This window comes from Hemicordylus capensis, chromosome 4 (genome assembly GCF_027244095.1).
Source record: "Hemicordylus capensis ecotype Gifberg chromosome 4, rHemCap1.1.pri, whole genome shotgun sequence".
Taxonomy (NCBI): Eukaryota; Metazoa; Chordata; class Lepidosauria; order Squamata; family Cordylidae; genus Hemicordylus; species Hemicordylus capensis.
In genome coordinates this window covers 1,316,092-1,331,005 of record NC_069660.1, presented here as the reverse complement: position 1 = coordinate 1,331,005, position 14,914 = coordinate 1,316,092, and the positions used below count along the sequence as shown (strand labels likewise).

The window sequence follows — 14,914 nt, the reverse complement described above, 5'->3', positions numbered from 1 at the left end:
AGAAGTCCAGGAACAAATGCAGGGCAGGGCAACCTGCGAAGGAAGGAGCTCTCTGAAGGCCCCTTCCCAGCCAGCTCCACAGAAGCCAGCATCAAGCAGAGGGGCGGGCACTGGGGGGAAAGGGGGCCACTTCTGCTGCCCACCCAGCTTCCCTTCTCCCGCCCTTCCCCTGGTCCTGAGTGCCATGCTGGAAGCTGATTGGCACCTCCTTCCACCCTGGGAATACTGGGACCCATGTGCTGGTGGGGTGCAACAGAGCTGCAGCCCATCTGCTCAGTGGAGGGAGGGAGACCTCCTCCCCCCGTGTGTCCCACAGCGCTCGGATTCTTCTGTGTTGCAGAGCGGCCTGGCAGATGTCCCGTGCTTCCTCAGAATACCTCCACAATATGCATCGTAAGGTGTAAAAATGATAGTAGCTGCCCTCAGCCCCAGAAGTGCTGCAACTATGGCTGCATGATAGACTGCTTCGACCCTGTCCAAGGTGAGCTGGTCCCACCCCTGTTGGGCTCTCATCCGAGGGGGCAGCTCTCTGGTTCTGCACCAGGGGCTGGCAAAGATGGCCACCTACTAGGGCCACTGCTGAGCAGATGCTCTCTAGCGTGCTTGGGGCTGCTCTTGGGAGGTGGGGAATGGGGAGGGACCAAGGCCTCTTGTGGACTTGCATGCCTCACCCCTTCCCCTTCCCCTAAGAACATAAGAACAGCCCTGCTGGATCAGGCCCATGGCTCATCTAGTCCAGCATCCTGTTTTGCACAGTGGCCCACTAGATGCCGCTGGAAGCCACAGGCAGGAGTTCAAGGCACGCCCTCTCTCCTGCTATTACTCCCCCGCAACTGGTGCTCAGAGGCATCCTGCCTTTGAGGCTGGAGGTGGCCTACAGCCCTCCTTAAAGCCATCCAGGTTGTTGGCTGTCACCACATCTCGTGGCAGAGAATTCTACAAGTGGATGATGCGTTGTGTGAAAAAGTACTTCCGTTGGTTGGTCCTAGATTTCCTGGCAATCAATTTCATGGGATGACCCCTGGTTCTAGTGTTATGACAGAGAGAGAAGAATGTAGATAAGCTAACCAGCCTGTAATTTCCCGTATCACCCCTGGTTCCCTTCTTGAAAATCGGTGTCACATTGGCTACTTTCTAGTCCTCCAGTACAGTGCCTGATTGCAGGGATAAGTTATATAGTTTAGCAAGGAGGTCGGCAATTTCTCATCTGAGTTCTTTGAGAACTCTTGGATGGATGCCGTCCATCCTTGGCGATTTGCTAGTTTTCAGTTTTTTCCAGACAGTTTAGAACATCATCTCTCGTCACTTCTATTTGACTCAGTTCTTTAGCCTCCATCCCCGAAAATCCTGGTTCAGGAACAGGTATATGCTCAGTATCCTCTGCCACAAAGACAGACGCAAAGAACTCATTCAGCTTCTCTGCAACCTCCATATTCTCCTTAATAATCCCTTTCACTCCCTCATTGTCTAATGGTCCAAATGCCTACCTGGCAGGTTTCCTGCTTCTGATGTATTTAAAGAAGTTTTTGTTATTCCCGTTGATGCTTTTAACTAAACGTTATTCAAACTCTCTTTTTGCCTCCCTCATTGTCACCTTGCATTTCTTTTGCCAGAGTTTGTGTTCCTTTCTGTTCTCTTCATTTGGACAGGCCTTCCAGTCTGGTGTGAAGTGACTCTCCTGATTTTCCCTTTCAGCTTCCTTTTCACCATACTCCTCATTTTGGAGAAGTTTCCTCTTCTGAAATTCAAAATGTCCGTGTTAGACATCCTTGGTGATTCTCTCCCCGCATGTATGCCGAATTTGATGGCATTGTGGTCACTGTTCCCTAAAGGTTCGATGACACTGACGTCACGGACCAGGTCCTGGATGTCACTCAGAATTAGGTCCAAGGTCGCCTTCTCTCTGGTCGGTTCCAAGACCAATTGTTCTAGGGCACAGTCATTTAGTGTATCTAGAAATTTGACGTCTTTGTCCTGACCTGACTGTGAATTTACCCAGTCTATGCGTGGGTAATTGAAGTCACCCATAATTACAGCCTTTCCTCTCCTTGACACCTCCCTGATTTCCTGCTGCAACTCCCAGTCACTGTCACTGTTTTGATCCGGAGGGCGATAGCACATCCCCAGTAGCACATTCCCTTTCCGGCCTTGTATAGTCACCCACAGGGTTTCTGTGCGGGACTCCAGTCCACCTAGATTTTCAAGCTTGTTAGATTCTATCCCTTCTTTAACATACAGTGCTACTCCTCCTCCAAGGTGCTCCTCCCTGTCCATTCTATAGAGTTTATACCTAGCAATAACAGTGTCCCACTGGTTCTCCCTGTTCCACCATGTTTCTTTTATGCCCACTATATCTATTTCTGCGTTAGTAACCAAGTACTCCAGCTCACCCATCTTGGCTCAGAGGCTTCTGGCATTGGCATATAAGCACCTATATGCTGAATCTCTCACCTGATGTATGCTATCTTTCTTTTGACTCTTTGACCAGCTGGCACAGGCTCCCGTCTGCTCTTTATGCGGTACTGCTCTGTCCCCTTCTGTTTTATCTGAATCCTTTGCACCCTCGCACCTTAAAGGATGGCTTTTGCTGAACGGGATACTGCCCATCTCCCATCGGCTGTTCCCCAGGTGTCATTTTAAAAGCTGCTCTGCAACCTTTTTGATTTTAAGCGCCAGCAGTCTGGTTCCATCTTGGTTCAAGTGCAGCCTGTTCCTTTTGTACAGGCCTTGCTTGCCCCAAAATGTATCCCATTGCCTAACAAATCTAAACCCTTCCTCCCGGCACCAACATCCCATCCACGCGTTGAAACCCCTCAGCTCTGCCTGTCTCACTGTACCTGCACGTGGAACAGGTAGTATTTCTGAGAATGCTACCTTGTGAGTCCTGGACTTCAATATGCTACCTATCAACCTAAATTTGGCTTCCAGGACCTCCCAGCTACATTTCCCCACATCGTTGGTGCCAACGTGCACCACGACAGCTGTCTCCTCCCCAGCATTGCCTAAGAGCCTGTCTAGATGCTCCGTGATGTCCGCAGCCTTCGCACCAGGCAGGCAAGTCACCATGTGGTCAACATGTGGGTCACAAACCCATCTCTCTATCCCTCTAATGATCGAATCACCCACTACGAGGAGGCCTCCACCCCCCAGAGGAGTATCCCCTGTGCGAGAGGATATGGGCTCATTATCCATGGAAGGGGTCCCTGCTAAAGGAGCATTTCCCACTTCCTCAGACCGATGTCCTCCTTGCCCTATACCTTCATTCTCCCTAACAGCAGAGGAGCTACCAGTAGGGGTGTGCAATTCGGATTTTCTGTGTTTCGATTTGTAACCAAATCGAAACAGCCCTGATTCAATTTGGATCCGAATCTGACCCATCCAAATCACCCCAGATTCGATTCAGATCCGAATCGCGGCTGATCCGAATTGAATCGATTCGGGTTTTGGATCTGTCCTAATAATTTCCCCAGATTCCCAGCTTTCATTTTAAAAAAAAGCTAAGCTCTAGCCAGGGGCGTAGCAAGGTTGGAGTGGGCCCAGAGACAAGATTTTAAAATGCCCCCCCCAAGTCCAGGGCCTCCGCACACCCCAGGCCCCCAAGGATTTAAGTCTGATATTCCAAAATAAGTATGCTGCCTGCAAATACATTTCACTGAATACACACACACACACACGTCACAATATATAGTGATATACATTGAGTACTATACATTTGTATTACTTTTAATGCCTAGAACACACTAGAAAGATGAATTATTAAAATGGGCCCCTCGCTGCAGATTAGCAAAGGAGACTTTCAACCATGCAGGGTGAACCTATGTTTGTTTTCCCAGAATTCTGAACAAATTCAGTCAAGTTCGATTGCATGAGGCTTTTCACAGGAGGCTTTTAAAGCCCTTTAACACACATCTCCTCTGGAATGGAGGTGCTGCATTCCCATGTGGGCCAGATTGACCCTGAAGTCCCTGCGAGTTATTGGGGAGCAGTTCACACACAAGAAAAATAAAATAAAATAAAAGCACCACACATGCTTCACAGTTCTCACTCAGACCTTCTGGGTTGCAAAACAACTTGAACATAAGTGCATTTATAAATGAACTAGTATTTTTAAGCCCGTTATGATAACGGGCGCTAGCTTTCTATCCCGTCTTTTCTGTCTCTCTCTCTCTCTTTCTGTCTCTTCCCCCCTCTCTTGTCCCCTCTCTCTTTTTGTTTTGTTGTTGTCTCTGTTTTTGTTCTTCCTTATTTTGCTTTTACTTTTTTTGGAGGGGGGGTGGATGAATAACGGCCAAAATGGCCCATGAGAAGGTGGCCGCCCCCGCCTATCGCCCTCCCGCGCACCCAGCTGCCGGAGCCCACCTTACCCGCTCCAGCCCGAAGGAGAAGAGAGGAACTCGGAAACAGAGCTATTCTCTGTGTTAAGCTGCTGCCCATACTGTCGCAATGGACGCAATAGGTGTCCTTTGCGTCCATAGCGGCAGTTTGAGCAGTGACTTAGCACAGAGAGGAGCTCTGCTCGTGAGCTCCTCTCTTTTCCCTCGGGCTGGAGCGGGTAAGGTGGTCTTCGACAGCTGGGAGGGCGATAGGCGGGGGCGGCGACCTTCTCATGGGCCATTTTGGCCCTTAATCTTTTTGGGGGGGGAGCGGGGAAGGTGATTTTGGGCAGCTGGGAGGGTGGGTGAGCAGGCGGCGGCGGCTGTGAGCGGGCGGGGGCCTCGTTGGCGGCTTCGCCGCCACCTCGCCCAGCTTCATTTTGGGCAGCTGGGAGGGTGGGTGAGCAGGCGGGGGCGACGGCTGTGAGCAGGCGGGGGCCTCGTTGGCGGCTTCGCCGCCACCTCGCCCAGCTTCCCTGTCCCCCGTCTCGGTCTTCCCCCGCCGCCATTGCCCTCGCCTTTTTCAGGGCGGCCGCTTCTGGTTGTCTCGGCCTCCTCTCGCCGTGCCTCGGCCACTTTCCCCCGCCGCCACACACCGGCTAATGGCCGCCCGTGGCTGTGGGACACTGGTGTCTGAGGTCCTGTGTCCCTTGGGCTCTTCTGGGCCTGCGCTTCGCGCAGGCCCAGAACAGCCCAGGGAGGCAGGGACGCAGATCCCCAACGTTCCAAAGCCACGGCCACTCACTTAGCCTTTTATTATATAGGATGAATGAATGAATAAAATTAATAAAATACTGTTCCAGAAGTTTTTGCAATTTTCTGCCATGAAACAAGCCACTTATAGGACTTTTTAGATAGTTTTTTTAAGTCAGCAAATTTTCCAAGCTGTTTCAAAATAAATATTCAGAGACTTCTCGGTCCCTCCCCCCCCATATCCAAGCCCTATGGCAAGCAGATCCCTATATAGGGGGGGGGCGGGAAAGGTAACCACAAAAAGGAGTTCACACTCTACCTGGCAAATGCTGGTCTGGGTTGAGCAGGGCAGCAAGGGGTCTTCTTCTGCCGAGAACACTCTGGCTGCCTCCTCCTTCCTGGCTGGCTTGGGCCCTACTAGAGTTCAGGCTTCACTGCGGCCTACACGGAGGCCTCCCTGGAAGCCCCATTGCCCACCCGCCGATCAGCTGAGAGGCGCCCGGGAGAAAAGGAGCTCTTGGCAGCTGGGCTGCTGCTTCGATTGCCGGCCAGGAGAACAAGCAGGAGAGACTGCGAAGAGGGCAAGTGGCTGAGGGGCCTTGGGGCTGGGCAGGGGGCAAGGGGGAGTCACGTGAGGTGCCTCTGGGGGGCCCCTCCAGGCAGTGGGGCCCCCAGACAACTGTCTCCCCTTGCCCTATCATTGTTACGCGCCTGGCTCTAGCCCTTATAGAAGTGGAGTTATGGAGCAAAATGTGTGGTCACTATTTTTTAAGTGTTTGAATTCTTTGGTGTATAATAACTTTCACTCAATGAATCCTTATGAGGATTCATTCTACACCTTCATTTCTTCTATTCATTTTGACTGTCTTTTAGACAGTGCCAATGGTCAACTGCCATGTGCCAACCACACCCCACTCCCACCCACAAGGCAGTGAGGTACTACTCAGTTATTTATTTATTTATTTATTTATTCGATTTCTATCCCGTCCTTCCAAAAATGGATCAGGGTGGTTTACGCAGAGTAATAAATAAATAAGATGGCTCCCTGTCCCCGAAGGGCTCACAATCTAAAAAGAGACATAAGACAGTCACCAGTAACAGTCACTGGAAAGTTGAAGGAAACTGGTGAGTTCTGCGTGGAGTGGAGGAAGCAGGAGGTGTGGGGTGCTGGCTCGGGGGGGAAGGGGGATGAACAACTGCCCAGTGCCAGGGATGGAGCGAACCCCCCCTTCCCTCCCAGGGGCTGAAGCTGGACAGAAGTCCAGGAATGAATTCAGGGCAAGGCAGGGCAACCTGCGAAGGAAGGAGCTCTCTGAAGGCCACTTCTCAGCCAGCTCCGCAGAAGCCAGCATCAAGCAGAGGGGCGGGCACTGGGGGGAAAGGGGGCCACTTCCACTGCCCACCCAGCTTCCCTTCTCCCGCCCTTCCCCTGGCCATGAGTGCTTTGCGGGGAGCTGATTGGCTCCTCCTTCCACCCTGGGAATGCTGGGACCCATGTGCTGGTGGGGTGCAACAGAGCTGCAGCCCATCTGCTCAGTGGAGGGAGGGAGACCTCCCCCTCCCCCGTGTGTCTCACAGCGCTCGGATTCTTCTGTGTTGCAGAGCGGCCTGGCAGATGTCCCGTGCCTCCTCAGAATACCTCCACAATATGCATCGTAAGGTGTAAAAATGATAGTAGCTGCCCTCAGCCCCAGAAGTGCTGCAACTATGGCTGCATGATAGACTGCTTCGACCCTGTCCAAGGTGAGCTGGTCCCACCCCTGTTGGGCTCTCATCCGAGGGGGCAGCTCTCTGGTTCTGCACCAGGGGCTGGCAAAGATGGCCACCTACTAGGGCCACTGCTGAGCAGATGCTCTCTAGCGTGCTTGGGGCTGCTCTTGGGAGGTGGGGAATGGGGAGGGACCTCTTGTGGACTGGCATGCCTCTTCCCTTCCCTTCCCTTCCCGGTGGTGCTGAAATGCCCAGGTAGGCAGCCTCACTCGTGAGTGGGGTGATGGTGGAGCAGAAGTGGCTCTCTGTACTGGCTCATCCTCCTCCTTCATCCAAAGGACGTAGCAGTCCAGAGGAGAGCTGTCGTTCAGTGATCCCTCTAACAGAGATTCCCAGATGAGGTTGTTGACTACAACCCCTCAAATCCCCATGCAAAATCCATTGCAGCTGGGGGTTCTGGGAGTTGTAGTCAACAACACTTGCAAATCCCTGTTAGAGGGAACACTACTGGGGTTCCTCCTCTTCCTGCTGCCCAGCCCTGTGGAAATGGAGGGCAATTCCTAAAGAGTTACGTCCCTCCCTCTGCTCAAAGAGCCTTGACAGCACATTCTCTACGGTCACCCCAACCCCCAGCTGTGGGGAAACCAGCTCAGTGGTGGGAGAGGCACTCGGAGGTTCTTCAAAAAGCCACATGATTGCCTCACCTGTGATTTCACTGCCTCTGAATTGCAGCAGAGGTTTCTTTTCCTGGCTAAGCTCGCCTTGTAACAGGGGGTGTTCAGACCCGGAGGGGGTGGCCGCAGGGAATGCTAACGGCACTAAGCAAGTTACACCGAGGGAGGCACCTCGGCAGCAACAGGGTCTCTATTTCCTGATTCTCTACCAGGTACATAACACAAGAAGCAACTTCCATCACGTGAACTGTGAAATTGTTAACTAAATCTCTGCTTGTGGTTTCCAAATACCTTTTGGAGCTCAGCTCTTCTTCCTGTCTGACTTTCCACAGTGAACCAGGACAGAGGACCAGAACCGGGAACAGGAGCAGTCCAGCCTGGCCAGGTTGGGCAGATAGGCTGACCCACCAGCCTATCCCTGGCATCTTGGGAGTCAAAGCGCCAACCTGCTGAGCCCAGCCCTCTTCCCTGCCCTTTCCCCTGATGGAGACGGCTGTGCTGCCTTCTTTCCTTCTCTACAATAAATGCATCCCCTCATCTGCATCTTGGATTTTGTGGCGGGCCGGGCTTCCTTTCCTGTCTCTCTTCAGTATCCTGACCCAGTCTGGAGCTTTTACACACATGGCTCTTAGTTTGAATCTACTCCAGAATGGAGTGTGCCAGGCCACATATTAGCTGCATTTACCCTGAAGTCGCTGCGGGCTGTCAGGGACCAGGACAGACAGGACTTTGTTTTTCCCTGAATCATGACTGCACATTCTGGCTTAGCCCAAAGTATGTCCAGCTTTAAAAAAAATCCTCTAGTTTCAGTGGCTTTTGAATTTAAAAACCCCAAGGCTATGCTATGCTCCGAAGCTCATCTGTTATGTGCAGAGGGGCCACAGACGACAATTCGGCTTCTTTCCAAACTCACACTTCCTTTCATTCGTTCTTTTTTGCTTGCTGGGTGGATTTCTGTAGCACAGGTGTCAGCAAAGGAGAGTTTGACAGCTCGGTCCGGTGTGCTCTATGAGTGGTTTGCAATTGCAAGCACTGGGGGTGGGGGAGGGTTTGTGGCAGATTGATGCAATTCTGGGGAGGGAGTCCAGAAGGGGAGGGGGAGGGAGAAATCCCCGAGTTCAATGCCAGATGTAACCTGAGCCCTTTGTGTCTGAGCTGCTTCCATCGGCTGCATTTTTCTTCATGACAGAGAGAAAGCAATGATTCCTACTTTAAACTTCCCTGCCTCTTAAATGGTCTGGGTGAAGGCAGTCACAAAGGCAAGTTCATTATAAACATCAGCAAAGATTTGGGTCAGATTCGGCAGGCTCGGGTTAAGTGTTCTGTTATTGGATCCAGCTGCTTGCCAACTAGTCTTGCCGTTCTTCCATAACCAGCTGTCAAACTAACCACACACACACACACACACACACACACACACAAAAGCCCTCTCTCGCCTCCTCCTCTGTGATGTGATTGGTTAGCCATACTAGAGGCTAGAGCACTCTTTCTCTCACCCTCTATGGTAGCATGGGCTTATATTCTTGCGCTCTTATGTTCTTACCGGTCTGCTAACAGTGGCCACCTTGAGACATAGCGTGAAACCTCAGGTGGACGAACCCAAGGTTAATTTCCGAAGCCAGGAATCATCCCGCAGACTATCGAACTGGCAACCTCCCGCTTCCGGGCAGAGGAGCCCCTCCCTCTTTCTGGTCCACCGAGGTCAAATCCCAGCTAACTATGTGCTGTTCGCATCACCAGACTGTGGGCAGGGCATCACTATGTCAGTAAAGTGGCCACCATTGGGTGTGATCTTTGAGGGAGCTTGCTCAGCATGATCGAAACCTTTCAGCCTTGATTGCCTGTCTTTGGCAATCCTTCCTCGAGGCCCATTCCCAAACCCCTTCCTCACATCACTCACACCACTGCCTTTGCAAGAACTCCCAAACTTCCCAATCATGCAGAAGAACAATTATTGATACCCCAGAATGGCAAGGGGAACTTTGAGGTTTCAAGGGATCTTGGGAGATACATGCAGAATGACAACTAAGGGCTGTATAAGAGAAGAACAGCCCTGCTGGATCGGACCCAAGAAGGCCGATCTAGTCCAGAGGCCTCTGAGAAGCCCACAGGCAAGAGGTGAGGTCATGCCCTCTCTCCTCCTGTTGCTCCCCTGCATCTGGTATTCAGAGGCATCTTACCTCTGAGACTGGAGGTGGCCCATAGCCATTGACTAGCAGCCACTGATAGACCTTTCCTCCATGAATTTGTCTAAGCCCCTTTTAAAGCCATCCAAACTAGTGGCCATCATCATATCTTGTGGCAGAAAATTCAATAGATTAATTAGGTGCTGTGTGAAAAAGCCCACCCTTTTGTTGGTCCTGAATTTCCTGACCTTCAGTTTCATGGGAAATAGTGGTGTGAGAGAGGGAGAAAAATCTCTCTGCCCACTCTCTCTGTTCTGTGCATAATTTTATACAGCTCTATCATGTCTCCCCTCAGTCACCTCTTTTCCTAACTAAAAAGCCCCAGGTATTGTAGCCTTGCCTCATAAGGAAGGTGCTCCAGGCCCCTAGTCATCTTGGCTGCCCAGTTCTACAATGTCCTTCTTAAGATATGGTGACCAGAACTATGCAGTACTCCAAATGTGGCCGCACCATAGATTTGTACAATGGCATTATAATATTAGCATTTTAATTTTCAACCCCTTCCTAATGATCCCTAGCATGGAATTGGAATTGGAATTTTTCACACCTGCCACGCACTGAGTCCACACTTTCAATGAACTGTCCACCACAACTCCAAGATCTCTTTCCTGGTCAGTCACCAACAGCTCAAATCCCATCAGTGTATATGAAGTTGGGGTTTTTTGCTCCAATATGCATCACTTTTGCACTTGCTTACATTGAACCACATTTGCCATTTTGTCACCCACTCCCCCAGTTTAGAGAGATCCTTTTGGAGCTCCTCACAATCCTTTTTTCATTATTATTTCACTACTCCATATAGTGTGTTGTCATCTGCAAATCTGACCACTTTGCTGCTTACCTCAGCTTCTAAACCAGTTAAGAACAAGAAGTTGGGGTAAGCAGCAAACCGTGGGCTAAGGGTGGGTGGGTTGTTGGCTGGGTCAGTGGAAGAAGGTGCTGTGCACCCAAATAAAGAATTGGTCTTGTGGTCGCAAGCATGAATTTGCTAAGCAGGATGCTTCAGGATGCATGAGAGACTAGGGACCGGGTCTCACAATCAGTGAGACCCGGTTTTGTCTGGTGAGCAGGAAGAGTGGGCTAAGCCCACTCTCCCCACTCACGAGCGGGCAGGGAGCCCTGGGCGGCCGGATCAGCCTCCCACACAATGGCCGGCTCTGGGATGGAGCCGGCGGGGGGTGGAGGGAGCAGGGGCCGCGCAGCCCCGCAAGCCCCAATATGCCCTGCGCAAGCGCGCAGGGCATACTGGGGAGACCCCCAAGCCAGGAGGCTGCTTTTAAGCCTCCCGGCCGGAGGCCTACTCGTGAGTAGGCGAGGCGTGAAGGCGGGCCGTGGCTACTCACAATCGCGAAAAGCAGGTTTGAAGGAGCGCTCGCTCCACAAACCTGCTTTTTGCCAGGGGTTCTCGAGCGGGTTAGCCGCTCCAGAACCACCGGGCTCGGCTGCGAGCCCGGTGGTTCTGACGACCAACAAAAATCGGGCTAGCCTCTGCTAGCCCGACTTTTGTTGGTCGTGAGAATAGCCCCTAGATGTAAGAGCACTGTAATAGAGTCCCCTGAGTGGCCTGGGCTGCTCTGGGAAGAGCACAGGAATGCCTGCATACAGAAGGTCCCAAGTTCTCTCCCTGGCAGCATCTCCAGATAGGACTGAGAGAGACTCCTGCCTGCAACCTTGGAGAAGACACTGCCAGTCTGGGTAGATAATACTGAGCCCAATGGATCAATGGTCTGACTCGCTAGAAGGCAGCTTCCTCTGTTACTAAGAAAAAGTTATCCCATGACACAACCCTGCAGCTGCTCCTGGAACCCGGGGCGGATGTCATGCACATTAATTAATTAATGGTGTCCTGGGAGATGTTACATGTGGCCCCCACCTTTCCTCAGGAAGGGTGAACCTCAGTCAATGCATCCAATCTTTAGAGAAGCGGAAGGCGGTTTCTGCACTTGGTTTGCAATCCCTGCATTGAAAAAGGCTGGGTGGGGGCAGGTTGCCCCTGCTACCGATCCCGATGCCTAAGCACACCCCACCCTTGAATGGCAGCCTGAGAGCCTCAAGGGGATTCTCCCTGGGGGGGGGAGGGGAGGATCTGCTGGCCAACCGGCCATGATTGGTTATCAGTGAACCTACCACCAGGAAAAAGTTTGCTCACTTACTCATATGAGGGCCCCTGTGTTCCTGGGGGGGGGGGTGTCCTCCTTTAATCTCCCTGGGGGAGAGACAATCTGCCTTCCTCTGTTGGGTAGGAAGGGACTTGGGGCCCCCTTCCTCTATCCCCCCCCCTCTGGGAAGAGAGGATTGGGCCCCTCCCCCCTTAACTGTTTAAAGATAGGTTGAGGGCACATGGGGCTCCCCCCACCCATGACTGTTGGGGTCTTTCCCCCACACAAACACAACCACCCGTTCTGCTTTAGCTTGGCAAAGGGGGGAAGAGAATCGAGGGAGAATGAGGGCAATCTGGTGCGCTCTACTTCACCGGTCAATGATGCTTCCTCAAGGGGGGGGGCAGGCTCTATGTCTGTGGACACCCCTAATAACAAGGCTTCATATCCATCCCTCTATACAATCAGAGAGATTGTACTGTTGTCCACATCCTCAGTAAATATGCTGCGAATGTCCAGCCATGGAACACACCCGTAAGCAGAATGCCTCCCCAGCAGACGCACTAGATGTGGGGAGGGGAATTAGGCAGCTGATGGGGTGCCCTGCACGCATACCTGTTCTCCTTGGTCAGCTGGGAGCTGTCACTCTGTGTCCTATACGGTTTGCAGGTAGAGGTCCCGTACGATGGAAGGATGGGGGAACTGATGTACACTGTCCAAAATGCCTCCAAGTTTTACTCTTTCTGGGGGTCAATGCGTTTGTGCCACAAGCACTGCAGTGAGGATGAGTTCTCTGTGACTGACTGCTCTGGACCTCCGATGATTTCATGCAGTATTACTCAAAGTAACATCCAAGAGGGTTAAATGATTTCTATTGTCTAACATGCAAAGAATAACTCACATACGTAGATGCTGTTTCCTCAGAAGTTGGTCATTTGGATGGGTAATACTTGGACATTAAGCCCAGCAGGGTAAAAAGACCATGGTCTTCAGCCAGGGTCAGGTGAGGACTGAAGGCCTCTTTCCCTCTTTCCCAGAGGGGGCCCTTCTCTGCTTCTGGTAGGGCTGGCAGGGGAAAGGCAAAAGACCAAGACAGAGGAGGAACCCCTGCTTGATTGGCTCTCAGACGGAGACAGCCCTACTCAGCTATTCCCACGACATGGATTCCAAATCGGCTGTACTAGCTGTTTGCAGCTTACGTGATCAGCATGCTTCTCGTTCATCTCACAACACAGACTACACTCTTCTTCTAGAGTTACATACACCAACATGAAACCTAACAGTAGTAACTGTATTTATAAAAGCTCTATTTTCCTCTCTAGGCCTCCTGTCCAAGTGAGTGCCGGTTCAGAGTGTTTGCATCTGGTGTTGGGCTCTTGGGACAGAGAGTGGGGATTCTGTTGGTGTACCGCCCACCCCACTGCCCAGCTGTCTCCCTGCCTGAGCTCACGGAGGTGGTCTCGGATTTGGTGTTGAAGACACCCAGAATGATTCTTCTGGACAACTTCAGCTTCCATGCTGAGGCTGCCTTGTCTCGTGCGGCTCAGGACTTCATGGCTGCCATGACAACCATGGGGCTGTCCTAACATGTCGTTGGCCCAACACATGAATTAGGGCACATTCTAGGGCTTTTTCCACACTACAAGATTTGCACCAGTTAAAGTATTGCAAAGTGTGGCGGTATGAGGCAATGGTTTGAAACCACAAGTACAGCATTTCTCAATGCGTTTTTCAATGCATCATGACAGGATTTTGACCATTCAAATTGCCCACCACTGCAGCAGGTTTTCCAGGCAGGGGGTATCCATATTCCCCCTGAATCATATTCACTGCCCCCCCTCCATTTCAGGCCAATAGGGTCACGGAGGGGGCGGGGAACCGCTGTCACAATGAACTCTTCTTCTTTTTGAATTTCTCGGTGCCTTTGTGCAAAGCTGCCAGCAGGGGTGCAGCTCCATCTGCTGTGCTTTCTGCTAGGAAGAGCACCAGGAACACGTGGGGCATGACGACAGATAAGGCTGCTTCCTACTGGAAGAAACATATTTTCCCGAGGAAACATAAATGTGTCTGGAAAACAAGTCTGATGAAAAACAACAAACAATGGCAGGGAAAGTGCGGCTCCAAAACGAGAATTTATTTGCAGTGTTGCATCCTTACACAAGCAATCCAGCAAAACAAAACAAACTAAGGCTACAGGCTACAGGGATTTGCCGAATGAGCCAGTCAATCCACAGTGCACAAAAAGGAGGAAACATGAACGCTTCCAAAAAACTAAGTCTGATGAAAAACAAAAGCAAATGCGATTGAAATCAAAAGCAGAGAGCAGATGAGAATCAGGTTTCACCTTTGCACAAAAATCCAGATGGGGGGGGGGAATTAAGATCCTTTCATGAAGAGGACGGAAAAGTTATTTCATGAACCAGACGGAACTGTGATTTGACCCGTCCACACCACACCACGCTGCAACACATAAACGACGGGGCAAGCTTCCTACAATGGAAAAATACAGCTATTTTCCTTCAACACATATACAACATTGTAGGCCTACAACGCATCAATAAAATCCGAAACAAGGCATCGGAAATATGGGTGGCACCTTGCTGACAATGCAGCGACCGCGATGCCGAAACACGGGCAATATGGAGGGGCACAGCATGTAATCTGGAAAACACCTAGATCGGGTTTTTTTAACTGGACAGGAGGATAGTGATTTGAAAGTGGGGGATATGTCATCTATGCCCTTGACATGGTCAGATCACTTCCTTCTGAAGCTAGAGTCTTCACAGCTACACCTCTCTGCAAGTGTGGGGGACCAATAAAAATGGTCCAGCCCCAGAGACTGATGGACTCTGATGGATTCCTCTGGGCTCTGGGGGATTTTCCAGCTGGTATGGCAGGCGCTCCTGTTGAAGCTCTCGTGGCTCTCTGGAATGGAGAGGTGGCTTGGGCAGTCAACATGACCGCTCCCAAATGCTCTCTCCTGCAAAGCAGAGCCCGTGCTGTACCTTGGTATTATACACTTGAACTGAGAGCAATGAAGCAAGCTGGGAGAGGCCTGGAACGTAAGTGGAGGAAAACTCAGGGTGAGTCTGAGCAGAAACAGGTTAGGGCTCATTATCGAGCCTACTCTGTGGCAGTGATGGAAGAGAAGAGACGCTTTTTTTCATCCTCCATTGCAT

The 14,914-nt window shown here is 51.4% G+C and overlaps 1 protein-coding gene across 4 annotated transcripts in view; it reads left to right on the top strand.

Moving 5' to 3' along the window:
- The window catches only part of LOC128322495 (WAP four-disulfide core domain protein 8-like), a 39,276-nt gene extending 31,295 nt beyond the window's left edge, over positions 1-7,981 (top strand). For 2 of the 4 annotated variants that reach the window (XM_053243851.1, XM_053243850.1), the window contains 3 exons: positions 341-481; positions 6,669-6,809; positions 7,783-7,981. In XM_053243851.1, the coding sequence (XP_053099826.1) occupies positions 341-481; positions 6,669-6,809; positions 7,783-7,853 (353 nt within the window). In that variant the 3' untranslated portion in view covers positions 7,854-7,981. Of the gene's footprint in view, positions 1-340; positions 482-6,668; positions 6,810-7,782 lie in introns of those variants that run through there. The other 2 variants (XR_008305742.1, XR_008305741.1) reach the window with 1 other exon arrangement.
- Positions 7,982-14,914: the final 6,933 nt, after the last annotated feature.